Genomic DNA, 27,323 nt, shown 5'->3' with positions numbered 1-27,323 from the left:
TTATGGAAGTCCTCAGGAAGTTGGAGTAATGAGGACTACAAGTGGCTAAAAGAAACTGGCAAGCAAAGAGTTATTTCACAATAAAAAAATTGAATCTTGTGGTCTAAATGTAACAGCACATTGTGTTTGATACCATTAAAGTGCCCTTTTTTCCCTTCAGATGCAAATTCTAAATCACTTTGTTTTAAATAAAATTGTTTCCTAAAGGACTAACAAAATCTAATTTTTTGTTTGTTGCGTTTTGGTTTTTTTTTGATACTTCTCAAAATTATTTCTTGTAACTTATGTATCAAACTGAGAGAGATAGGGTTGACATAGGATTGCTCTGAACAGATTCAAAAGCTGAAATCCTAGGTTTAGCTGTCCTGACTTCCTTGGAGAAGGCAATGAGATTCAGTAAACCATGATCTGCGATTAATTATTAACTGTGAGTGAAATGCATTGGTGGCATTTCTGTTCATCCACAGCAGAAGCCAAACACAGCTCAGTCCAGAATCATTAACATCTATGGTTTGCTGTCATAGACACTATGATGGTCTTAATATATTTTTTTGTTTTGCTGTTTTCTGGAACATCTTTAAGCCAAGAGAAAACGTAAGTAAAGCAAATGCAGAACTTACTGGGAAATAGTACTTGGTTGTTGCCTGCTATTTTAGGTAAATACAGAATTTTTAGTACAGCCAATACAAAAGGCACTTTCCAAATTGATGCATTTTCACAAGCAAACTTCTCACTAGTGTGCATGGTAGAAAAAGGACTGATGCTTCTGGAATTACTGTATTTGCTGCCAAGGAAAGATGTAGAGTCATTACATGCCACGAGATAAACATGCAAAAAAGTTAAGCAGTAAAGCTGGTGCTCTTTAGCTTTTCTGTAGTGCCTGAAGGCACTTTGCTACAGGTTTGGTGAAAGCTCTCACCTGAATGTGTAATTTACAACTGAACTTAGCAGTGCTTGATTCTTACCTGCTAACAGTGGTGTATAGAAAGCAGCCAACCCTAGTGCTTTTGGCATTTCAGAAAAAGAAGCAGCACATATAAATGCTTTCTTCAGCAGCACTTCATGTTATTTTAGATGGCGTTATGTGTTCAGGTACTAAAGCCTGGCTTGTACTTTTGTGGAACAATGCACAATTCAGTTTATAAAGCACTGAGGAAATCAAAGCAATCCTGAAAATATTTAGTCACATCTATCTTTACTGTAAGTTCCCCATTCATTTCAGTAAGAACTTTACTAATGGGAAAACTACACAAATGTACTGTTTGGAAGATTAGTGCTTCAGGGTTTAATTTGGCAAAAGGAATAATTATTCCCATGAAAATAGCTTTTAGCAGACATGCTTTTGTGCATTTGCAGAATCAAATCCATAAATATTATTCTAGCTAAGCTGTTATTTGGTAATGTTACATTGCAGTTTTCATAACCATTATTTTGGCTGGCGCTCTACTGTTTTAAGTAATGTCTCAGAATAACTTAACCTGATTGTTTGCTTTAGCAATGTGTACATAAGTGAATTACAAACAGAAGTGAGAAATCCATGAGTCTTTTTTAATTGGTCTCTATTCCATATGCAGGTATGTCCTTACAGCACCAAAGATTTTCCGAGCTGGGGCATCTGAGAAAGTTGTAGTCCAAGCTTTTGGTTATGAAAAAGAATTTCCGGTCAATATTGCCATAAAAAGCTTTCCAGATAAACTTGCCGTTTATTCTTCTGGCCATGTTTCTTTAACTCCAGCCAACGAATTCCAAGCCGCTGTAACTTTAACAGTAAGGAATTCAGACTTTTCTTGCAGTGTTTTTATTATCACAGTTATAAGTGTTAAAAATTATTCTGGTAAGTTTTCAGTTGATTAATCTGCAAAGGGAAGCCCAGCGCCCCGATATCTCAGTTAGCCGTATGTAGATAATTTCGTTTTAGTTTGTCTGAAATTGAAATTACGTTGGATAAAACTAGTGTAAAGGAATGTCACCAAAGTTAAACATATAATGAAACTATTTTAGAATTGTTATCATAGTTACATAAAAGTAAAAAGGGTGAGAATGGAGAAGTGTTGAATGTTTACAAGATATGTCAACTGAATGTTCAGAGTAAGCCACAATGGTGACTAAACCCAGGTTCAAGACTTGTCTGTGAGTAAAAAGCTCCAAACAGGCCCAGATTTTAGCAGAAAGCTTTATTTAACAGATTTATTTGAAGCCAAGAGTGCAGAAGGCTTGAAAGCTGATGATCAAGAAGGTTTTACTTGGGGTGATGCCTCCCAGGAGGTGCTTCTCGCCCAATTTTCAGCCAAAATAGGTATTTCACCAAATTGCCAACCATAACCGTATTGTGGCTGAGATTCATCGTATGTGCAAGTCTGATAATTTATCTTCTCATAACTTCATAACTGGGCTCTGCACTTTGCAGTTTTAGTTCTGGACATAAATGAAATGGTAAATTTCAAAATACCTGTTTGTACTTCAGTACTTCACATCATCATCTGTGATACAACCAAGAATAAACCCCTATGAATGTTGATGGTTTTATTTAATGATAATCAACAGCAAAATAGTAATTGCTATTCAGATACTCTTCTCAACAAGAAATACTGCAGGAAAAAATACTTGAAAAATATTTGAATACTCTTTTAAAATCTTTATTTCATCTCCCCCAGCTTCAGCCAACAGATTTGCCAAGAACAGAGAATTCAGTCAATTATATGTATTTGGAAGCTGTTTCTCCACATTTTACAAGATCAAAAAAAATTCCTGTTTCCTATGAGAATGGATTTCTTTTTATTCATACGGACAAACCAGTTTATACTCCTGATCAGTCAGGTAAATAACACTTATTTCTCTTGGCTGTTATTTCATTTCTTAAAGTCTGTTGACTTTGCCAAGGAATTAGGATTTAGTTGTCCTTTAGGCTCTTGGTTATGTTGTGTTGCCATCAGCTGCTATTTAAGTTTTTAATCAGCAGAGTAATATTTTAAACCATTTGATCATACTGCAGAAATGGCCCACCTCTCCCAGTATCCTCTCAGCCCTTGCCCTCTGCACCATAAATGGCTAATCAGTGGCACAAAGTTTGAAAGATTTTCCTGGGAATATGTTAAAAATATTTATAAAAAAATGATGACAGAATCATTTGTTTCATGGAGATTGAGCTCTTTTCTTACCAAAGTGATGTGCTAAGATTGTGATGGTAAAAGATTATATTGCACTGCAGTGGTTCAATGTGAAAGAGGAGTGGTGCAGGGTCTGTTGTTGCTAGCATGAACAGAGACTGTTTGGACACTATATTGACAAAAGGTAAAAGCATTCTATAAATATTATAAACTTAATTAGTATGGATAAAAGATTGAGGTTTGAGGTTTTTGTTTCTTTTTTTCATCTCTGTAATAGTATGACTTTGAGATTTATTGTAATAATTCTTACAGTGAAAGTCAGGGTTTACTCTCTGAATGAAGAACTGCAGCCAGCTCGGCGAGAAACTGTCCTAACTTTTGTGGTAAGTTGTAATTGAATTTAATATCAATATTCTGAAGATGTAGTTAGATGGCAAACCAGTATTGCAGTCAATACTTAATATAACTATTAGGTGGTTTTGCAGGTAGCCAGTTTTATTTTAAAAGAGTTAAAACTGACTTTGCACAGTTGGATAGAAGTTTTCAAGTCCCAGATCTGAGGTTGATACAGAATGGGAAAAAAAAAAAAAAGAAGAAAAAATATGAATTTTCTGGGGAAAAGATTTTTGAGGGAATTCTAATGATATATGGTTTTCATAGTGTGCTTTATTTCATTTAAGATATAAAACTAATCAGTATACCTTATTTTTTTAGCCTTTGACAATAGGCTTGTTATTACAATAACTTTCTAGCAATTTTAAGCATTTTTTTAGTAACAGCTTTTAATTGTTGGAACCACAGTAAAATGTTTTAGCAGAATTTCAATCTGAGTTCTTTCTAAAAACATTTGTGTTTTCATGCTGTGAAGTGGGCAGAACTCTTTGAAAAATTACAACCTTTTCAGGCTCTCCCTGAAATCACAAAATGAAGTTTTTTCCCTTTGATAAGGATGGTCTGTAATTGCTGATTCTTTCTTGTTACTCTTTAAAGGACCCTGAAGGAGTAAAAGTGGATATTATAGAAGAGGAAGATTTTACTGGAATAGTTTCTTTTCCTGACTTCAAGATTCCTCCTAATCCTAAGTACATTTACTTACTGCTTTTGGAGAATTATTAACAGCCTTTTCTTAAAGACTGTCAGTGTCTTTTGCTTGATACAGAGTGTGCATGACTTGAAACTTAGATATTTCTAACATTTCACATAGTGTGTGACCATGGTATAAATAAAGAACCAAATATGACCAAGCATTCTCCTTTCCAGTTGATTTCCAAAGCCAAGTGGGAAGCTTACTCTCTGCCTTTTCAAATATATATATATATATATATATAAAACCAAAGAACTGATAATTGGTCACACTCTCTAACCTTGATTTTATTATCAGGGAAAAAGCATTTTTCACTTACGTTGAGCAAGCTTAGCTATGGTACAAAACTGGCAGAGATTAAATGGATGTAGTATGTAAATTAAACAGAATCAGGTTTCTTTGAATGATAAGTTAGGAAGATAAACACATTCAGATATGCTCTGCACACAGAAGTTCTGTGGGTTTAAGTAAAGCAATTTGAAATGAAGCAAATGCTTCTTGAGTGCTTCTAGAAGCAAAGAATAATCATCCAAATTATGATACATCAGGTACGTGATACGTACTAATCCTGCTCACTACATCAAAACAGACTTGTAGCTACAAGTAGGCATTTGTTTGGCCTCAGGAGTGGTAACTGGCAAGTTAAAGAAGCTAGCAAATAATGTCTCAATGACCCTGGTTGTATTTGTAGTCTTCAAAATGTGTCTCTGCTTGTAATCAAAAAGTTCTGCCAATAGTCATAAATAACGGCATATTCTTTTCCAATTTCTTTCAATGCTTTAAAATAAATTTCAAAGAATTATGAAAATAGCAGGGCAGAATTTTCTTAAAGTAGGCACTGAACATAGGCAAAAACTTGGTGCAGAATTTTAATCGCTAAGTAACTGTTAACATGAAATATTGTTAAGTAGTATTATTTTTGTCTTAGACATTAATTTTAATCTCAAAAAATGTTTATTTTCATTTTGTAGGTATGGAATTTGGAAGATTGAAGCCAAGTATAAGAAGGATTTTGAAACGTCTGCCGTTGCAAAATTTGAAGTTAAGGAATATGGTAAGGTGTGCCCACATCAAGTGACAGCGTCAGTTCAAGCTAAGCAGTCATATTGGTGTAAGGCTGTCTTAATACAACCTGTCTCTAAAGAGAGATATTCTTTAGTGTGCTGTATCATCTCAATGTATTTGCACTGATGTAGGATGTAGACCAGGGCAACTGCAGATAACTTAGGCCTTTAGATCTTGTGCTTCTCTGTGGATAAGCTCACAGCTGTATTTATAATTCAGATCACTTTAAACTGACATGATTGTTTGATGGCTGTACAAAAATGTCTTTCTGAGTGCTTCTGGCTTTATGTATAAAACCACAGCTAAGTGGCTTTCTTTTCTGCTCAATTTTCAGCAATGCCAAGCTTTTCCATCGTCATAGAGCCAGAAAGTAACTTCATTAGTTCTGATAAATTTGAAAACTTTAGGATTCTTGTGAAAGCCAGGTAAGGAAATTGGGCTTTGATTTCTAAATGTGTGTGTATGTCTCTTTCTTTTACCTGAAGAGTGATTCTCCTGTGCCCAAGGAGAATCACCCAAGAGTGATTCTCCTTGCCTTTCTTCTGGGCAAGAGCTAAGGGGCTTTGCTCTGTAAAAGAGCTAAGGGGCCCCTTCTAAAATTCTTAGAGTGATTATTTTTCAACAGATACTTTTAAAGCTAAGCAGACATTTGATTTTTCTGTCTCTTGCCTAGAGAATTACTCTTCTTCAAAAACAAATGCTTTGTTGCAGCCATTAAAGTAATCTAAAAGCATTTCTGTTGTTTTGTTCTCAGCTATTTTTATAATAAAAAGCTTACAAGTGCTGATGTTTTTCTTCGTTTTGGAATAATTGAAGAAACTGGAAAAAGAATGATGCCTCGTGCCATGCATGTTACTAGGGTAAGAAGAAGAAAGTCTGGTTTGCGTAGATTTCATGTGCTTAGTTCAGGACTGATCTAATTCCACCGCGGTTTTCCCGTTAAATTTTATGAGAATGGCTCCAAGCTCCTGGTTTGCATCAACAACTATTCTGTGTGAACTTTAACTATGTAATGATGTTGTCGGGGTCACAGAAATGCACTTCAGAATGAACCTCAGAGGCAGCATCTGAGACAATGTAATTTCAGTCTGGTTTAATTACTCACTTGGGCAAGCTGTGTGGTTGAAATGTCTATGAAATCACTTTTATGCTCTGAGAGTATTTTGTAGGAATAAATCTGTATTATTTCAGAATAAATGAGCCAAACAGATCGAAATTATATTGATATATTATGGAGACTTCACCACCAGTTATCCCTCCATCATTCAGTCTGGCCTTTTTGATTTAGGCATTGAAGAATGACAAAACGCATTATTGTTCCTCACGTAGTGAAGCTTTCTCTGTGTTACTCCAGCCTCTTGTTGGGTCTGCATGCAGACTTTGCAATACCTGCCAAATGGTTGAATAATTATCAATCATTTTAGGGAATTAAGAATTCTTCTTCATTAAAACATTTCCACCTTTGATTTTCTCTGAAAATAGTCAATGAACAGAAACATGTTGAAGTTAGGATCTGTATATTCTGTATCTATATGTTATTTCTAAATTATTGACTATAAAGTAATGAATTATTTAATTTCCAGATTGAAAATGGTGTTGCTGAGATCAATTTTGACTGTAAGAAAGCAGTGAGTTTTATAGGGATTCACAGTCTAGAAGAATTGGATGGGTCATATTTATATATTGTGGCATCAGTGTTGGAGTCTGCAGGTAAGCTGCTTTATAACTGATTTTTTTCTTGCTAACATCTCTGCAAATGTAAAAAGAGCTAGAAAAGTAAACAATGTGGATAACTTTCCCAGGGTCAGACTTTCTTTAGTGTTCAGAATTCCTTCTTCCAAAAACTTACCCGGAAGAACAGCCCGTCTGTCACTGTAACAATGTTAGGGATTAAATGGTACTGTTTTTCTGCTGTTAGTTTCATAGCAATGCAAGGGGCTCACCCTTTAGTTGAACGGACTTCACTGTAACAGGTTGTGCTGACTTTTGAAGGCAAGTGGAAAAAACACAGGCTGTGGTTACTGAAAAGGGCATAATATTTTGTTAGGTGGCCTCAGCGGTGAAGCAGAATTTTCTGGAGTCAGATTTGCTGTATCTCCTTACAAACTGAGTTTGGTGGCTACTCCTCTCTTTGTGAAGCCTGGACTTCCATTCTTCATTAAGGTTAGTTAACATAAGCAGAATTGTTGCACATTACACTGTAAACCCCATAATGCAGAAGCCTTATTCATATTTTTTTAAATGTTTCTATAGTTCTTAACATTAATTTCCATTAACCTTTTACATCTTTTTAACTTGCTATTGTAGAAGAAGCTTAGCAACTTGAAAGTTTTCTCCTTGCAAAATGCCACCACTGATATAAGCAATGTTCTGTTTTCTGGTGAACAGGTGCAGGTGAAAGATACAGTAGATAACTTTGCTGGGAAAGTGCCTGTAACTGTCACTGCAAAATCCTTTAGTGAGCAAATGGGTGAGACCGAGTTGATACCAGAGGGCTCAGAATCTGGGAGAAGGAGAACAAGCTTGAATGATGGAACTGCTTTGTTTGTTGTTAATATCCCATCTGATAGCAAAGTATTGGAGTTTCAAGTGAGTTAAATCATTAATTCATTTATTTGAGGGTTTAATTCTGTACTTTTGTGAATGTGCAATACAAATGGGGAGATTTTATACTAACAAGAATTTATAAACTTAGAGACTATTATGAATAATCAGTTATGAAATGCAAGTGCTATAATGCAACACTACTTACCTATTGAAGTATTTATTAAATTATTCTGAAACAAAATACCCTAATCTGTCACATGTCTATTTTGTAATTATTAAGTGATTATTTAATATTTCAATTTAGATTTGTTGTGCAAAATCTCTGAGAGTGCTTCCCTCACTATGTAGGGAGACATATCATTAACCTTTTTTTATGTGTGTATGTGCTTCTAAGCTAACATTTTATGTCTGACGATATTTATGGATTATTTTATTAATGAAAATACGACTCTTGAGTTGGTTTTTATTAACTGCTTTAAAAATATGTTGCAGAATGCTTTTAGTATTGTAACTGTTAAGTGTAATTCTGTACTTCAGCTATTCAGAAGTCACAACACGGGGGGTTTTATACTGAGAACATTCTCAGACATCTTATTATTTTTTCAGGTAAAAACTGCAGATCCACGTCTTTCAGATGAAAACCAAGCAAGTAAAACCTATGAAGCAAAAGCTTATTCATCATTAAGTCGGAGTTACCTGTATATTGACTGGGCTTCCAACCACAGAACCCTAGAAGTAGGGGATGTAATAAATATTAATGTATATCCACATAGTCGGTATAGTCATAGAATACAACACTACAGCTATTTGGTAAGTAACATATGTTTCCACACAAAATGTTGAATTGTGATTTAGTATGTGGTGGTGGATGAAGAACCTCAGCAGTCAGGAAGTATCCTCACCATAGAATATATGCAGCTCAGACAACTGCTCCTTCCCTATACAGTCTGCCACTCTTAGAGAAAAAAATTAAGTCTCGTGTTTAAATTTCCATGAAGTCTCCATTGCTTTGAATTCTCATCTGACATATAGTGGGATTGAGAACAAGTAGCGCCAACCTCAAGAGCTGATTCAGGAGCTGAAATACAGGGGAAGAGAAAGGGGATGAGGGAGAGCTACCTTCCCTTGAACGAGGCCCACTGGTCCCAAGTGCATTTTTATATGTGTTGTATTATATCTAAATGCAAATTGTTGTTACATGGAAGAACCATTTTAAATATAAAATGGACTTTTTTATTCTCCATAATTTTTCTATTACAGATCACATCAAAAGGGAAGATAGTAACCTTTGGAACTCAGACGAGAATTAAAGATTTGGAATATGAGCATCTGACTTTTCAGATAACCCAAGAAATGGTTCCTTCAGCACGTCTTATTGTTTACTACATAGTCATGGGAGAACAAACTGCTGAGTTAGTAGCTGATTCAGTTTGGCTGAATGTGGAACAGAAATGTGGGAATAGTCTTGATGTGAGTAGCAAAATAGGCACTAAAACTTGTGGGTGTGCATTCATTTTATGGTTAGATTTGAACTTGGATTTACAAAAGTTCTGTAACTATTCCTTGATTTATTGAAGTGTCTGCCTTCAGATGGATCTGTTTTGGAGCAATGTGCTTTTAAATTACCAACATTTGTTTTAAATTTCTAGATTAAGCTGCAGTCAAGCAAAGAGATCCTGAATCCAGCAGAAGTTGTATCGCTTACTATGAAAACACAATTCAGTTCCTTTGTTGCTTTGTCATCTATTGACAAGGCAATATATGGAGTCACAGGAAGAGGAAAGAGAGCAATGGAAAAAGTTAAGTAGTAGCTGAAAAAGAAAAGTTGCGCTTTGTTTCATGCTGGTATTCTGATAGCTATTATGTTATGCATTCTGTAAGCGTGAAAATAGGTGGAAGAGCAATTCACTACAGAATAAAAGTTGTTGGTTTAAACAGTTCAAAGTTATAAACAGAATTAATTTACAATATTTTGATTCCTAGTAAAAATATAGTTTTAAAGACAGATCTGACCTGTCTCATTGGAACCCTGCATACTTGGCCAAAAACAGGTTGCAGTGTTAGAGAACTCCTTGATCAAGGAGGCCTGGAGACTACCTTCTGCCTAGTTCTTCCTATAATCTCTTCAGGTTATATTTTAAAGGCATACTGGTAGAATGGTAAGGAAAATGATATTATATTCAGTGGGTTAATGAGTTTTTCAGTGCTTGCATTAGCTCAAATTCTGCTAAGTAGTATACTCCACTGTTTTGAGAGCAGGTCTGCCAGACTGAATTGGCCTTTCTGCAAATCTAACTCATTCATCATACAATTTATTCCATGTTTTAGTTAGCTGCTGATGTGTTTTTCTCCTCAGATAATGCTACAGTTGGAAAAGAGTGACCTTGGGTGTGGTGCTGGAGGAGGACAGAACAATGTTGATGTCTTCCGAATGGCTGGACTTACATTTTTGACTAATACAAATGCTGAAGATTCAAATGATGCAGGTATATAGCTTTGTTTTAAGCATTAAATTTTGGAGTCCTGTTCTGAAATACTCTATTGTGACTCTCAGTTTTCATGTTGAAACTTAATTAAATTAATAGGGAATGCATATACTAATGATTCTTGACGGAAGAAAATATTATGACTTGTGAATCAGTTACTTTAATTGGAATGAAAGGACTTTTATTTAATTAAAATAGTAAAAAGAAAGTCTCCCAAATTTGGTATGTGATTTTATGAAATTATTTTGAACCGGACTCTGCTATTACAAAAAGGTCATGTCTTGTACATGTTTGCTTATTTTTTGAACAGATGACACTTGCAATGAAGTTTTAAGAACCAAACGGTCTGACTTCAAGGAGAAGATACTCAAAGAAGGTGTTGGAAAAAACATTTTAAAGTATATAATTATGAATAAAAAATCATGTCCATTAGAAATCAAGAATTTGAGTGTTTGCTTATGACTTGTAATTATTGTTTGTTATTAATGTAATGTAGTTGAGAGGGACTGACAAATATGGAAGATGACTTTAGAGAGGACCCTGTTTGTAACGCCTCTTACCCATATGCTGAATTTGAAGTAAGCAGATTTAAGTACACATTGAAAACACAGCAAATATTTAAGGTCTTTTTTTTCTGGAGAGACATAGCCTGAGAGCTCATAGTACAACTTGTAGCAACCTTTCCCAGTGACCACCTGCCAGGGACCAACTCTTACCAGAAGAACCTGTGACTGTTAAATCTTAAAATGTAATACAACTCTTCTTATCTACTTTATATTTTAAATTCAGAATAGTAGTGATTAAATGTATGTCACTGGTTTTTAAAAAATGGCAAGTGTAACCTCATCCTCAAATCTGGCCTTCGCTGAAATTCCACAGTTTTTAAAAATACCTCTAGTATAATGAGTTAAGATGTATTTGGAAATAAAAACTTCATCTCACAGAGGAGACTTATTTTATTCTTATTTCAGTATCCAAATATGGACATCCAGAAATCCGGAAGTGCTGCATGGCTGGAGTCAGAGCCTATCCAGTCACTGAGACCTGCAGTGACAGAGCTCAGCGAATTCGGAGTAACCAGAAGTGCATCTCTGCATTCAAAGATTGCTGTGAATTTGCAAACAGGCTGCGGGACGAAGAGCCTAATAAGCTTCTGATATTGGCCAGAATGCGTAAGTACAAGAGCTTTAGCTGTCCTGTGGACATGTAGTGAAACACTTTGAGCAGAAATGGGTAAATACAGAGTTGACAACCACTCACTATTACCTGTCAGAGTTATTCCAGAAAGAATATTACCAGTCTCCAAAGAACTTGCATATACACTTCTGAAGAGGACTGGAGAGCAGTTCTTTATTCTGTTAAGAGCTATATTCTATTCATCCTCCTTTAGAACAAGTGGAAGTGCTGTAAGAAAGCATCCTTGCCTGTGAAGGCAACTTTCATACTAAATTTTTACCCATGCCCACACCAGCCAATGGGTAACACCTCAGGAAAGATCAGTGGCAGTGTGAAATTTCTTGTCTCCCATTGTCTCCCTGTAATTGCTTGATAACAAGTTAATCTGCCTGGACAGGTATCTGTATGGGTAAATAGATGAGGTGCAATTAACACACACTTTTAGGGTATTCAGATACATTTTTTTTTTCTTGTATCAGGAGTAACCTAAGGCAAATAAGTTACACAGTAAGTTATTTCTTCTTGTCACAGGAGAAAAATACAATTATTTTGAAGCTTTTGGTCATTGCAGGTGGTTTGCTTAGGTTTTTTTACTTGCTTTATTTATGTTCTTCAGATTTTGAGACTTTCTTGGAACTGGATGAGGCAGAAGTTCGTAGCTACTTCCCTGAAAGCTGGTTATGGGAAGTCCACCAAGTTTCCCCAAGGTACTACTCTTCTCAAATCTATTATCAACACTTGACTTAGTAATCATTTTTATAGGAAATAAATGCTAAACTTGAGGTAAGCTGAGGAACCTTAGTTTTACCTAAGATGTATACTAAAATGCAGTTTTACACAAACTCTTCCTGCCAGTTTCCCTCCATGCAGGATGTGTTGTCTGGTGCCCAGACTGTTGAGTCCCTTTTCCTTTCACTTTCGACCTTGCTAAACACCAGCTTCTGTCAAGTCAGCTAAAACCAAGTTTATTCAAAGAAAAATCCGCAAGTCCTGTTTTCAATGTATGCTCTGAAATCTTGTCTGGCCTAAGTGTTTCCTAGATGCAGGAGTTGCTCTGGGTGTACTGTATGCATTAGTTAGGTTTTAACACGTGGCTATTGATATAGTAAAAGTGTGCTAATGCTTCTGAACACAGGTCAAAGACTCTGTCTGTCACCTTGCCTGATTCACTAACTACCTGGGAAGTACAAGGTGTTGGAATTTCTGATAAAGGTAAGTACTGCACCAAATTAGACTGTAGCTAAGAAATTAGGGAGCTTTTCCATTTGGAGTTTGCAGAACATCTCTCTGTAGTTGACATATATATTCTAAAATGTTCGTTTTCTGGTTGATAAACAGGCAAGGAAAGAATCAAAATATGTATTTTAGAGAAAGGAAATGACTTAATTTCTTGTCATGCATGTAAGTGGCTTGGAAAAAAAAACTGTCGTTGTGATCAACAGTCACCCATAATAAATGACTAAGGAATATGAGAACAAATAGTGAGTGACTGGCACAACTTTACAGTGTGCTGCTCTCAATAGCTCAGGGACTTGAGGGGAAGAAGAAACAAATTTTCCAGCATATGTGGTAGTACAAACAGTAAATTTTTCACTTTGAGAAAAAAAGGAGAAGAAGCCCAAAGAACTGGAATGTCAGCCAGTAAGTGTGAGAAGTGGGAGACAGCAACTTAGAGCAGGAAGCAAGAGCCTGGTCACTTCTTAGTACATATTGAAAAGTAAGTCACCAGTAAAGGTGACAAGTATGTGAAGACCTTTTCAAACTTATTTATCACAAGGATGGGTAACGTAACTTGCATTTATGTTTTTAATATTCTTAGGTATATGTGTTGCTGCACCCCTGGAAGTGCAAGTGGTAAAAGATATCTTCCTGAGCGTTTATGTTCCTTATTCTGTGGTACGAGGAGAACAAATTGAGTTAAAAGGATCAGTTTATAACCACAGAGCTTCTGCAATTAAGGTAATTTGTGGTCTTAATGAGCTCTACAAGAAAGAGTAACATAATAAACTGAAACCTCATTTCCCCTGGGAGTATCCAGTATAAACAGATCCTTGGATTGGATTTCTCTACTCCTTCAGTTAGTGTTATGTGTGCTTTATGTAACTGTATAACAGTGAAACCTAATCATTAGTATTTTTATTTCCAGCTACTTCACTAACTACAATGTTGTCATGCTCTGGCCTTGCAGCTTTGCCTCAGGAAAATTAAAATACTTTTTTTTTTCTATTCCAATTGTTTGGTCAGTGTCAAAGAGTGATGGGTTTTTTGAATAACCTGCTCCAGAGCTTGCAGATTACATTGGCTGGGGATTTAATGTAAAAAGGACTATTTTAAAGGAAATACATGAAACAGAAGTGCAAAATTAATACTGAAAAGAAAAATTGAGGAAGGTATGCAAAGGGTGTCTGCATGAAGCAGGTGTGTGCCTGAGGCCTTGTGTATGGGTTCCCTGGTGTTGTAATGAACATTTGTTAGTGTGTCTCTAGTGCAAGTAATAGTAATTGTAAAGGTAGCAGCACTTGCTCACTGTAAACAGAAAAGTACTGATAGAATGCTCATTATAGTATTTAGTGGCTTTAATATTTCTCTGGTGGTGTACCTGTCACGGAGGTGAAACATTTAAAATCTTTAAACATTTCAGTTCTGTGTTAAAATATCAGCTGGAAATGGAATCTGCTCCTTTGGAGATTCTGCATCTACTAGATCGAGAATGCACGGTTGTAACCTTAAGAATCTAGATGGTGGTTCTTCATCCCCAGTTACATTCAGAATACTTCCTTTGGAATTAGGTCTTCACACTATCAACTTTACATTGCTGACAGCCAGGAACAGTGAAACTGTGGTTAAAACTTTACGTGTAATGGTAAGGAAAAAGCAATGTTTGTAGTGGTTTTGAATTTCATATTGATTTAGTCACAAGAAATAAAAATGTTTTAAATCAGTATGTAACTATTGATTTATTTTCATACTATCAGAATCAAAAATATCATATTGAATTTGCTGAGATGTATGCAGTGGAAAAATGCATGACAGTATTTGAGTATACACATTTTTAAACCTTGATTATAAGAATTGTCAGATTATATATATAAATAGATTATAACTGAGTAAGCAGGGAAAATACTGTGTTCTAAATGATTTGGTTTGGGTTTTCGAGTGCTTAGGCATGCTTCATTGAAAGACACATTTTTGTAATGTTCCACCTTCCTAAGCTTTTATTTATATCTTTTTCTGAATTTTCTCAATAATTCTGGGAGATGGAACATGAGCTTAAATGTACATAGAATTGACACAGAACAGTAACATAAAACTCAACTACAGAGGAGTTTTAAACAGTTGTTTCAGCTAACATATTTAATTAAACAAAAGTGTTTTCACTTTCTACTTCTTTCCCTTTAATGATTTCAGCCAGAAGGCGTTAAGAAAGAACTTCATTCAGGTTTCACTTTGGACCCACAGGGTGTTTATGGTAAGAGAACTGATCACATATGTCTTTACTTTGTGTATCTTTTCATGGTTTTCGATTCACGATGATCAAGTTTTCTGTAATGTGAAAAAATTGGCATTTCTCCATCCTGAAATCTTCTACATATGTCCCTTCTAAGGATTTCCTGTCCTTTCAGCGACTAACAAATCCATCTCAAAGCAGCCAGTCTTTCAAAACCATACTTGATTCATTTCTTAAAGGAACCTTTATATGTGTCTTTTACTGTGATAGACCATTAAGCTTTTCTCAGTGTGCTTGAAAAACCAGTTAGCAGGTGCTTTCTTAAGGGAAACAGAATATGTCCTCATTAACCAGAGATGAATCTGAAACCACAAAGTTTAGGTCCAGATCAGTTGGTTTTTGGTTTGGTTTGTTGTTGTTTTTTTTTAATTAACAAAAAAGGCAAAAGAAAGATTGAAGTGTTTGCACTCAGTCGGAACCTTAATCTGGCCATTATGGCTGCATCATCTATTGGCTTAGACTGTGCAGTTTGACATACCTACATTTTCAATTCTAGGCTCAATCAAGAGACGACAAGAATTTCGATACAAAATCCCACTCAACCTGGTCCCTAAAACAAAAATTGATAGAAGTGTCAGTGTAAAAGGTAAATGGAATTGAAACTTGTATCCTGCTGCATATGTACTTCATGTGTGTAGGTTCTTTTTCTCTTATTTATATTCCTTTGTTTAAATTTATCTGAATTTATTCCTAGGTTCTTCTTTTGAGAACATGCTTGACAAAGCACCTTTTGTGCAGAATTTTGAATACTTCCTATATAAAGATTGCTTATAAGTCAGATGCTGTCCTTCAATTCACTTTCATGATTTTAAATAAACCTTGTTTTTTTTTCTTTCCACAGGGCATTTCATGGGTGAAGCAATTGCCACAGTCCTCAGTCCTAGTGGTCTCAGTGTTCTGGCTAATCTGCCAAAGGGCAGTGCAGAAGCAGATTTGATGAGTATTGCCCCAGTATTTTATGTGTTTCACTACTTGGAAGAGTCAAATAACTGGCATTTACTGGGTCCTGAAACCTTAACTTCAAGAACTCAAATGAGGAGGAAAATGAAAGAAGGTAGAAAAATATAGCTGCTTCTCTTGCTTCAGAGTTGTAGAGGTGCATAAAGTTTGCTGAGTGAGAAAGGTAACATGTCTGAGTGAGCAAATATGATTTTGATGTAAACCTCGTCTCATAACTTACTTTCTGCCTAATATATCCTTTAGGAATTGTGAGCGTATTGTCATTCAGGAATTCTGACTTCTCATATAGCATGTGGAAGAATGGGCAAGCTAGCACATGGTGAGTTAAAAAGGCTTGATTAGAAAAGGCTTGTTTCACTGCTTTGCTTTCATACTATCACTATTTTTTAAAGACTGATATTTCTAGTAAGCATGAGAGGTGAGCTTGATCTAAATGGTGCTTGAATAGTATCTGTGTATTCTATCCTGAACTTGCTAAATCTCTTTTATGTCCATAATTCACACGATTGCGACCAAGCTGGGACAATAGTTAGAAGCAGACGTACCCTAGATAATTTGTAGGATTTTGCTCAGTTCTAAAACCTCTTCTTTGGGCTTGGAATTCTACAAAACACCTTAGTTCCCTGCAGAAGTCAAGCTCAGGCAAAGTTTGTACCCCATGTTTGCAGAAGGAAAGCAAAGTACAGGGATGTGAGGAAAGGCAAGATAAACATACCTCTTGTTCACACAAATAGGATCTTTAAAGGCTATCAAAGAAAGGGGAACTACTGTTCAGGGAAAACAGAATCTGCCATTGAAAATTAGGCAAAATACATGGTCACTGTCTTGCCTTTCAGAATGGCAAATGCAGTTGGCTTATAAAAAGGAAGACTCTTCAAAGGCATCTTCCTGAAGTTCTGTGTGTAGGGAAGAAGTAATCTTTTGGTGATGTCATAAGTTCAGATCCTGAAACATAGACATCGATCCTACTTTAAAATCGATTATTAGTGATTATTGCTCATTTGTTAAGTTGAATTTAAGGTTCATCTGCAATATTTCTTTGAACTGTGGCAGTGTGTAACGTAGCTAAATCGTAACCAGTGCAAACGTGTGTCTAACCTCTAGCAGTGTGGTAGGATCTGCTAATCAAAACAAATATCTGTTTGATTTCCTTGGCAGGTTGACAGCTTTTGCTCTAAGGATTCTCGGGCAAGTTAATCAATATGTAAATCTTGATCAGATTTCTGTTTGTAATTCCCTCCTGTGGTTGATTGATAACTGTCAAATGCCAGATGGGTCATTCAGTGAATTTTCAAATTACCAGCCAGTGAAACTCCAGGTATGAAACCCAAACGTTTTTTGTGTGTATGCAGTAAAAGCTGAAGTCCCGAGGAGTTAATTAATGTGTGTTTTAACAATGCAAGATGTTTTAGGCTGCACTTCACCAGAACAACAATTCCAGACAATTTTACAAACCTTTGTTTTCCCATTATAAGTTGATGCTTGCCACTTCTTAATATTAAAAAACAATAAATTGTTGATTTTACAGTATAACAGTCCCGGCTTGCAGTAACTTTATATATGTTGGTTTCTTTATCTTTTTAAAAATAAACTATTACCACCAGAAAAGTCAATGGATTTTCAGGCTAAACCAAGTTGATATTTCTTACAGGCATTTCTGTTTGTCTCCTTACCTAAACTGGATAGTTCTGTTTATTGAAGGTAACTGTTGTTTCTGTTTAATTATATTTCTATATTTGATTTTGTAGGGTACCTTACCTAGAGAAGCTAAAGAAAAATCTTTGTATCTCACAGCATTTTCTGTTATTGGAATTGAGAAGTCAATTCAAATATGTCCTACTCAGGTAAGTAAGACTTTTATTTCTGCCAGTGGTTATACTCTGGGATTCCAGTTTCTTTATTTTTTATTTAACACTTGTTCAAAGTGTGATAGCTGTAAGCTATGGCCTCTTCATCTTTTCAGAAAATCCATGATGCTAAAAATAAAGGAGGAGATTATTTGCTGAAGAATGTGCAGTCTGCTCAGAGCCCTTTCACTATGGCAATAACCTCGTATGCTTTAGCTCTTGTGGATTTGAACCACCAAGCTGCACGAGCGGCGTTCTCTGCACTGAAGAAGGAAGCATCTGTCATAGGTACAATGAAATTCTTTCAAGCTGTACTGTATTTGGCTCTCAAGCTGTTCTTTTAGTATTGTTAAATGCTCTAATGTGATGGCAGTACTTGGAGAATGAATTTCAGTGACACTTCCTTTGGCATAAGTGACATTTCAGTCTTTTGTGGCCTAGTTTTTTTTGCCAGATTCAGTCCTGCTTTCAGCTTTTCAACACTGTTATTTTATCCCCTTTCGTATCGCACTTGTTTTATCTATAGCCTTTCCTTCTATGCAGGTGTCTGTAGTGGATTGCATCTGTGTGCCTCCTCAGCCTTCTGAGTCCCCTCTTTTCCTTGGTTGAGAGTGGAATTTGTAGTCTCTTGTGAATGGGACTTGAACTGTTCTCTGCCAAGCAGTGTTTCCTACTGGAATAGAAAGGCTTTGAAAGCTGGAAGTGGCTAAAAAAAAAAGACAATCTGTTCCATTTGTTTGGCCACTCTATCACTGGTCAGGATGGGCAATATTTGGATGTTTTGCATCACGTCTGCTTATCATTGGTTTCTAGTGTAAACATCAGACTTACTAGTGTAGGAGAAGTATATCTTCATCTCCTGTTAAAGGCAGAGTGAGTTCCTCCTTTTCTCCTTGACCCAAGTAAGCAGAACTTCAGCTTGTGTAGTGTGGAGAGAGCTGTAGCTGTGTTTCAGTCTGAAACCTTCCTGTTACACTGTTGTAGGTGACCCTCCTATTTACCGGTTTTGGAAGGATACTCTCAAATCAGTAGACCAGCACACTCCCAGCTCTGTTACTGCACAAATGGTTGAAACCACAGCATATGCCTTGCTCACTACTTTGCTAAGAGGGGACAAAAACTATGCTGATCCAATCATCAAATGGTTGTCTGAAGAACAAAGGTATGGTGGAGGATTCTATTCGACTCAGGTGAGCTTTTAAATATTTTGTTCTTGTTCGTCAAGTCCCAAAATCCAACATGTCTTAAGAGGGTAATATTGAATGACCATGTTCATAACCTAAGTCTCCTCTGTATGGGACACTGACGCTGTTACATTGATAGTCTTTTTGAAATATGACTTCTTCTCATGAAGTCTGTTGTAAATAGTAAATTGCAAGCCAATTCCACTGACTTCAGATCTGCTGAATGAAAAGAATCACAGGAGGAAAACTTTTCTCAAGGTTTTTATAAAACAGAATATTTCATTTCATGACATGATTGTTCTTGTGTTTCACAAAAATTCAACACAGTCTAAGAAAGTTTGATTTTTTTCATTGTAAAAACTGTGCTAGTGTGCACAAATAGACTAAAGTTCAAGTGAGAGTTGCCTGATCTCCAATGCCCTATCAACTAGTGCTATTTTCTAGAATATTCAAGTCATGCAACCTCCCTTTCTTAAAACTATCAAAAATCTAGGAAGACACTGATGAGTGCTGTGTTCTATTGCTCTTTGCTTGCTGCCTTTTTAGTAATTGTTTGCATTACTTTAAATTGCACAAATATGTCTGTAAGTATGGTGTTAAACATGTTACCACTGTATTAAGGATACTGCTGAGACACTGCTAAGCTGTTGGTCACCATTATTTGGCATCATTTACATGCCAGAAAATAAATTGCTTTAATACATTTTTACTTATTTTTAATTTCTGGAATTAATTCTTTATAACTGATTTCCGGCAGGACACAATTAATGCCCTTGAGGCCTTGACTGAATATTCACTTCTTATCAAACGGCTTAATTTGGACATGAATGTTAAGGTAGCATATAAAAACCACGGAGAACTCAATGTGTTCAAACTGACAGAAGATAACTTTGTGGGAAGAACTATGACAGTGAGTAAATGGTATCGCTTGAAAAATGAAAGCAGAATTCTTAACAACTGCTTAAATAATTATTTGAATGTTGAAATTGCTACTAAATTAGCTTTTTCTTTTAATAAACTTGTAGTAATTTGGTATAACAAATGTTTAGGGACTCACCTGTTGAGTTCAATGCATTTGACTATCCATTTACATTATTTCTGCTTATTCCTTTGTATTGTTTTTGTAGAATCTCTTTGTAGCATAAAACCCTAGTATGTATTTAAAATGTAGCAAAGACAAGCAGATTATCTGACCTGAATTGTTGCTAATATTGCTATCTTTATTCTTAACTTACAGCTTTGTGTTTAACGTCCATCCTTTAGGTACCTCTGGATGATGACATATATATAAGCACTGGCAGCAGTACTGGTGTAGCTACAGTGAATGTGAGCATGCAACCAAACTTCTTAAATGGAATCTCTGCTTTGTAATATCAGCACTGAATAAGAAACTGAGCTTTCTCCTAAACTCTTCCATGGGTTGTCCTTACGCTTAAACTGAAGTGATGGATGTGATTATAGCTATATTTTAGATTAATTATGAGCCATTTATGACTTATGCCTAATGAGAGAGAAGTTGTGAAGTTTCTTCCTTTTCATCGTAAGGTTTCTGTTTCATAAATCTTAACAGATGATCAACTTAGTTTTAATGCTCATCAGTTGTACTGTCCTGCTTGGACAGCCAAACAGGGAAGACCTAAATTAGTGATCAGCTTTGAGAAATTGCTCAATTCTCTGTTATTCTGGTGTTTACTCTTAGTTCATTGAGCAATGTCACTGAAAAACTGTTTTCCTGCAATATTTAAAGGAATACTTTTTGTGTGCCTAAATATTAAGCTGTTGTCATGATCTATTTTCTTCGTATCTTTCATAACCTCTTCTAACATCAAACTTACATCTGAACAGAACGTGTTCCTGTGAACTAGTGTTTATATTCATAAATGCCAGGAGTCATTTGCATAATATTTTTAGTCCTGTAAATAAGACCACATGAGTGGTGTGGTTTTGCTCAAGAATTCCTCATTTCTTTCTGTGCTGGTAATTTGTTTACTGGGCTTTGCATCCATCAAAGCTCCTCATGCCACACAGACTTGTTTTTACTGGTGTTATGTTCTCCATATTGTAAGTGTTCACAGTTTTATGCCAGTTTTGAGGACTGTTTACTGCTTCTGTTTTGTCTAATTTATTTGTATGTCTGTAGGTGAGGACAGTATACAACACAATCGGGACTTCTGAAGAGTCATGTAACTTTGAATTGAAGATTGTTCCAAAGAGAGATGATGGTAAAGGATTAATATGGTTTTAAATATTACTGCTCAGGTCAGTGCAAGGGAGGGAGGAAAAAGCCTCTCACTTTCTTGAACAAAGTGTTTGTAATTAAGAACGAAACTAATAAATTGTGCCACTTTCTAAATGCAAAACCGGAAAAGAAATTGCCAGGAGCCTTTTTAGCCCTTCTTAAAAATATTGCCTTTCTGTAGATAGAATCTATTTCTAATATATTTGTTAGGTACATTTTTACTCATTTATGGAAGAGTTCTTGCAGTTGGGGGAGTGAGGAATACAAACTTTTAGCAGAGGAAAGAAATACGATGGGGGATGGGGGAGCTTACAGTGAATTCTACAAGGCACTGAGAGTTCTAGTCCAGTTGCAACAGAGTGTATAATCACATTCTGAGCTTTTGCCATGAAGTAGTTTAATAAGGTAAGCACACATTAAATTACATAAAACCTTAAAGCTGTCATTTCACCTCAATTATAAAAGAAGTGTAATGTTACTTGTTTGTGGCTAGGCAATGAGTTCCTATAAGAACAGCCAACAAAACAATTTAAATCATTATCCTTCAATTATGAAAATGCTTTATGAGAATTTTGGATTGCTGCTTCTGAAGACTTATAAAATTACTTATTTAACTCTACTTGCTATGAAAAGGTTACAGAAGAGAAGAAGGTGAGCCACTGGGGCGCTTAGAGGCTTGTGCAAAGTAAGTACAGTTGATGGGATGGGTGGGTGGTGGGGGTTTTTTCATTTCCCCGGTGATTGAGCCAATGCTGTGGTCTAAATATTGATAGAATTTTCCTTAGGCTTTCCTGAGATCACATTTGAGGTTTTCTTTTTAATTTCAGTTTTGTTTCATATCAGTTTTAATCTATTTTAGGTACAGGCCTGGTGTGAGAGAGCCGCAGTCAGGGTCTGCTCATGCTGTGATGGACATAGGTTTGGTTACTGGATTGGAAGCAAATACAGATGACTTAAATACTGTAAGTATTAGAGAACATTTTTCTTTTACTGACTTCTTTTGACAGAAGTAATATATTTGCTGTTCATCTTTTTTCTGTTAGAGTAGCAGTGCAGATGGATGTCATTATATCCCCATTGCTTCTAAACACTTCCAGTGCTAATGAGAATAATCTGCTTAAGTCTAGGTGATGGATTTTTGATTGAGTCAGAAGCTAGGCCTCTGGTTAAAGTTTGACATCTGGGCTCCCTCTGTTGTTAGAAAGACAAGAGCAGATGATAGAGAATGGTCATTGCCTCTGTTAGGGCAGTGTGGCAACCCCTGGAGGTGCTGCACCTGCTAATTGTAAAGGGAACGCTGTTGGTATACACACCTAGGTGTAAGCTGGCTAAACTTTAACTGAATCTTCACTGTAATGCTGGTGTTTGTCCAGCTCCTATTGACAAGCATGGAAGTTTTGGTTAAAGGCAATTAGAGTTACACTTACAGGATTTAAATAGGATGCTATACATGTACTCAGGTATTCTTCTAAGGACAGTTAGCTCTTTAATCCTCTATTACCTTCATGTAATGAGTGAAAGGATAATTTCCTTAAAAGAAAATGAAAAAAACAAGTGAGAGTATGAGCATTATAAAGAGATAACTCTAAAATAAGGGGTTTTTACACCTCAGAATTATGTTAAAGCTACTGACTGCACAACCTTTGAGAGCATATAAAAAAGTTAAACTTGTTATAAAATACTTTTCTCTGTCTTTCTCCTCTACAGCTTGCAAGTGGCGTTGATCAGTTGATAGCAGATTATGAGATAAAAGATGGCCATGTTATTCTTCAGATAGACTCTGTATGTTACCCTTTTTATAACTGTAAGCACAACCTGAACTCTTTGGAATAATTTTGTTTCTTTTAGAACTCTTTAGTTTGTGTCTTTCAAATAGGTACCAGCTAATAATTTTCTCTGTGTTGGGTTCCGAATAAGTGAGCTTTTCCAGGTTGGAATGCTAAATCCTGCCACATTCACTGTGTATGAATATCATGCACCAGGTATGTGTTCCATGCCTTCAAATTCATGTTTGTCTTTTAACTCTTTATTCCTCCTTAAAGACTCATTTTTCCTCCTTCAACAGCTTTTTAATCTTTGTTAGTTTAAGCTTGGGTAACTTTTGGCTCACAAAGCTTCAGTTCTGATTCTTGGACTTTGATTTTCTGTAGGTATTTATTATTTCTTTTTGGATCTTCTAGATAAAAGGTGCACTATATTTTATAACCCCTATGGAAATGAAAAACTCGTGAGACTCTGTGAAGGAGATGAATGCAAGTGCATGGAAGGTAAACTTTTTTAAGGTGTTTTCCCATTTCACTCGGTGAGAAAATGCAGTGTAGTGCTTTGGACAAAACCACACTAAACACAAGGGAAAAAGCCCTAACAAGAACATAAGGTCCTACACCTGGGTGGGAGCAATCCCAGGCACAGCTACAGGTTGGGCAAAGAGATTCAGAGCAGCCCTGCAGAGAAGGACTTGGGGGTGTTGGTTGATGAGAAAATGAACATGGGCCGGCAGTGTGCGCTTGCAGCCCAGAAAGCCAACCGTATCCTGGGCTGCATCAAAAGGAGCGTGACCAGCAGGGCGAAGGAGGTGATCCTGCCCCTCTACTCTGCTCATGTGAGACCTCACCTGGAGTGTTGTGTGCAGTTCTGGTGTCCTCAACATAAAAAGGACATGGAACTGTTGGAACAAGTCCAGAGAAGGGCCACGAGGATGATCAGGGGACTGGAGAACCTCCTGTATGAAGACAGGCTGAGGAAGTTGGGGCTGTTCAGCCTGGAGAAGAGAAGGCTGCGTGGAGACCTCATAGCAGCCTTCCAGTATCTGAAGGGGGCCTATAGGGATGCTGGAGAGGGACTCTTCATTAGAGACTGTAGTGACAGGACAAGGGGTAACGGGTTAAACAGGGGAAGTTTAGGCTGGATATAAGAAGGAAATTCTTTCCTGTTAGGGTGGTGAGGCACTGGAATAGGTTGCCCAGAGAGGTTGTGAATGCTCAATCCCTGGCAGTGTTCAAGACCAGGTTGGATGAGGCCTTGGGTGATATGATTTAGCATAAGGTATCCCTGCCCACGGCAGGGGGGTTGGAACTAGATGATCTTAAGGTCCTTTCCAACCCTAACGATTCTATGATTCTATAAGCTGTTGTCCTTTACAAATCTTACATTAGCAAAAAACCTAAGAAGTGTGCAGTGTGATCATGGATGTCTGACTGGATTAAGCTCAGGTGATTGAGCGGGATATTTGGATTTTAAATACTAATTTTCCAGCATGCAATCCCGTAATTTTGATGTTTCTGTTACAGTAGATTATCCCAAACAGGTAGAGAGATCTGTGGTGTTTTATGTGAGGACATGTGGTGACATTGTCTTAATGTTGGCTTTTTTCTTTCTCAATGTAGCTGAGTGTAGTAAAGTACAAGACAGACTAGATCGGTCAATAACCGCTGATACCAGGAGAGAAGCTGCATGCCAGAAGGATATTGCATATGGTAATACTTGAATTGTCATTACTTATTTCACGTGCTCTGACTGAAATGTTTACTTGTTTACTACTGCTGCAGAAGATTTTGTTTCAGTTAGATCTTTAGTGATTAAAATTCAGTAGGTTAGACTGTGGTGTAGAGTGTATGAAGGTGACATAGGAGCAGAGAAGAGGAAGTGTTGCCCATGCCCTCTGCTGAATAAAAGTCACATAAACCAGGGTTAGCATAACAGTGATCCTGATCTGATGATTTCTGCTAATAAGCACCACGTTTCTCTTTCTTGGTGCTGTTCTAAGGTGAGCATCTGGCTTTGGGGTCAGAGGAAGCTTGCCAGGCATCAGATGAGAGCCTGAGTAGAGCTTCCATCAGATTAAAACATGGGTAGAACTTATTAATGTTTCTTAGCCTACAATGTATAGCTATAGCCACTGTTTTCCCAGAAATCAGTATTGTAAAGGGACATTATATTCTCCATCTGAGCATGCGTAAGACATTTAGTGTGTGTTGCAAGAACAAGAAATAACAGTTTATTTTGTGTTGTTCTGCAGTTTATAAAGTGAACATTTTATCTCGCAGTGAAGAGGGTTATTTTGTAAAGTATTCTGCAACTCTGCTGGATCTCTATAAAAGAGGTGAGTGTGCTGTTTTTAATCCATTTAACAATTTATTTAGAGTAAAAGCTGTTTGGTTGAGACCACTGAAGCAGCTGACAAAAATCAGCAGTCAAACCTGCTTGTTTCATGAGAGGAGAAAATTGCAGTCTTAAATACAGCCTTTGAGAATTCTCTTGAGCCCTGAGAAGTCAACTCTTTGATGGTTTTAAACAGCTTTTCTATATTAGAGCTGTTGTTAACAGTCCCAAACTGTAATCAGTGAAATGTCTTTTACGTGACAAAACAAGGTGAACATATCCCATAATTAATTAATAAGGTTGTGAGCGGTTGTGTAAATCTCATTTATTTCACAGAATGCCCTCCCTTTCTATATATACAATGATCAAAGTGGGGTAGTGTGAAAGGGTATGCCATACCTGAATTTATCTCAGGTTTTTTAGGTTGGGCATGTTTGTGTTTCTGGGAGAACGGACTTCAGAGTGTTGTTGGGCACTCACTGTCTCACCCTTGGGAAAGGTGGCTGCTCAGGTCCTGTGGAACTAAAGCTGATATTCACTCAGTTTTCCTCTAAGCACCCAACCTGTGCTTATAATTAATATAAAACCATTTAATGTGCATGAGGCTTATTTACCATTCAGATTTAATTTTTCAAAGCTTTTACAAGAAGCATGTTTTATAACATCAGATTTTGCTGTTATACAGCTAGTGGCAAATAGATTCCTCGGCTGTTCTGTACTGTAGAACATTTTGATGTTTTCTGGCTAGTTTACAAGTTAGTGAAAATTCTCTCTGTGATATTTTTCAATTCTTGACATTCTACTCCAGGGCAGGCTTTTGCTCAGAAAAATAATGAAATAACCTTTGTTAAAAAGAAGACCTGTACAGATGTTGAGTTGAGCCCAGGGGAGCAGTATTTGATCATGGGAAAAGAAGCCTTGAAGATAAGTGTTGGTTACAATTTCAAGTAAGTAATTTACCACCAGAATACACAGAGATTTAATCTTTAAGTGTGCTGTGAAGTGGCAAGTGTTTGTATGTAATAATTCTTACGTAATATAGAATTGATTTAATTTTTTACATGTTAGTTCAAACAATAGTTACACAATGTATTTTCAGATGTGTACATTGAAAACAGGATTATGAACACAAAGCAAGTAATTTCATATTGTAATTATTCCTTTTTGATGTTTTTCTCCCCAAATCTTAGCAGCAAATGATCATTTCCTGCTCTCTTCTTAGATTCCAGTACCCTTTGGACTCCAGCACTTGGATTGAGTGGTGGCCTTCAACTACAGCATGTACATTTTGTCAGGAGTTTTTGAATACAATGGAAGATTTTGCTGAAGATCTCATGATCACTGGCTGCTGATTTACTGGTGGAATTTTGTATTAAAAGATCGTATATATATATATATATATATATATATATATATATAAATAAATCCTCATCTGTTCAGTAATTCTGTCCCGAACTTAACATTCATTAGTACTTCATCTTGAAAAATGGTCTTTGCTTGTATTTCATAGTCATGTTCTTATAATGTTTAAAGTAGGATTTTTAGGCTTGGATGGGAAGATAACACAGAATAATGCAAAGACACTTGAGGTCAGTTGAAGTGGCTCAACTGTAAAGACAAACACAAAAGTACTGTCCTGTGCCAGAGTAACACTCAGAAGAGTTGAAATTTGATGTCTTATTAAAACATAACACTTCATTCTTTAAACAATTTTATTTTTTGCCTTTTTTTTTAATCAAATAATTTTGTTACAGCTTTAATTTCCAAGCAAATTAAAAAATCTTTCTAAGCTTCTACAATAGGATCCACATGTTAAGGACAAAAATCTTCCTGCAGCCCCAGTTACTTTATAGTGACTATTTTAAATGTTCACCTCCCAACTCCATCAAAGTACTGTAGTGCAAGAGTGATGGATGGCAACTCCTAATGCTGTGTTAGATTATGTGAAGAGCTGTGCTGAATCCAGGTACTTGTGATGCCATTGTGGCTCTTTAGTTCCCTTAGACCCACAGATGACAC

The 27,323-nt window shown here is 36.4% G+C and overlaps 1 protein-coding gene across 2 annotated transcripts; it reads left to right on the top strand.

Annotated features, from left to right (window-relative positions):
* Nucleotides 1-447: 447 nt before the first annotated feature.
* Nucleotides 448-27,014, top strand: C5 (complement C5). 2 transcript variants are annotated; one of them, XM_062641490.1, is made up of 41 exons: nt 449-594; nt 1,575-1,767; nt 2,655-2,817; nt 3,420-3,490; nt 4,098-4,189; nt 5,163-5,245; nt 5,591-5,681; nt 6,011-6,116; nt 6,840-6,966; nt 7,304-7,419; nt 7,645-7,845; nt 8,410-8,613; nt 9,064-9,273; nt 9,453-9,602; nt 10,160-10,289; nt 10,600-10,665; nt 11,261-11,461; nt 12,082-12,172; nt 12,601-12,677; nt 13,285-13,424; nt 14,107-14,328; nt 14,874-14,934; nt 15,470-15,559; nt 15,815-16,027; nt 16,177-16,252; nt 17,092-17,251; nt 17,682-17,777; nt 17,897-18,068; nt 18,765-18,970; nt 19,722-19,874; nt 20,228-20,290; nt 21,105-21,186; nt 21,837-21,888; nt 22,063-22,165; nt 22,911-22,985; nt 23,080-23,185; nt 23,384-23,470; nt 24,590-24,679; nt 25,222-25,305; nt 26,113-26,251; nt 26,527-27,014. In XM_062641490.1, the coding sequence occupies exons 1-41, from the start codon at nt 530-532 to the stop codon at nt 26,654-26,656; spliced, it is 5,037 nt and encodes a 1,678-aa protein (XP_062497474.1). In that variant the 5' UTR covers nt 449-529; the 3' UTR covers nt 26,657-27,014. The 2 variants fall into 2 exon arrangements, 1 of the variants encoding a protein (XP_062497474.1); XR_009969017.1 differs by lacking the exons at nt 24,590-24,679; nt 25,222-25,305; nt 26,113-26,251; nt 26,527-27,014 and adding an exon at nt 24,331-24,554 and having other exon boundaries at nt 448-594; nt 23,384-23,580.
* The last annotated feature ends 309 nt before the right edge of the window (nt 27,015-27,323 follow it).

Source organism: Pezoporus occidentalis, unplaced genomic scaffold (assembly GCF_034315485.1).
Source record: "Pezoporus occidentalis ecotype Australia unplaced genomic scaffold, CSIRO_AGI_Poc_V1 ctg68, whole genome shotgun sequence".
NCBI classification, from domain to species: domain Eukaryota; kingdom Metazoa; phylum Chordata; class Aves; order Psittaciformes; family Psittacidae; genus Pezoporus; species Pezoporus occidentalis.
This window is presented reverse-complemented; position numbering and strand designations above follow the sequence as displayed.

Excerpts from the sequence above, each read along its gene's own strand:
- C5 (XM_062641490.1), top strand. The coding sequence starts at position 530 with ATGATGGTCTTAATATATTTTTTTGTTTTGCTGTTTTCTGGAACATCT. Across the intron at positions 2,818-3,419 it reads TTATACTCCTGATCAGTCAG|TGAAAGTCAGGGTTTACTCT; the intron begins GTAAATAACACT and ends TAATTCTTACAG. Across the intron at positions 22,986-23,079 it reads TTATTCTTCAGATAGACTCT|GTACCAGCTAATAATTTTCT; the intron begins GTATGTTACCCT and ends TCTTTCAAATAG.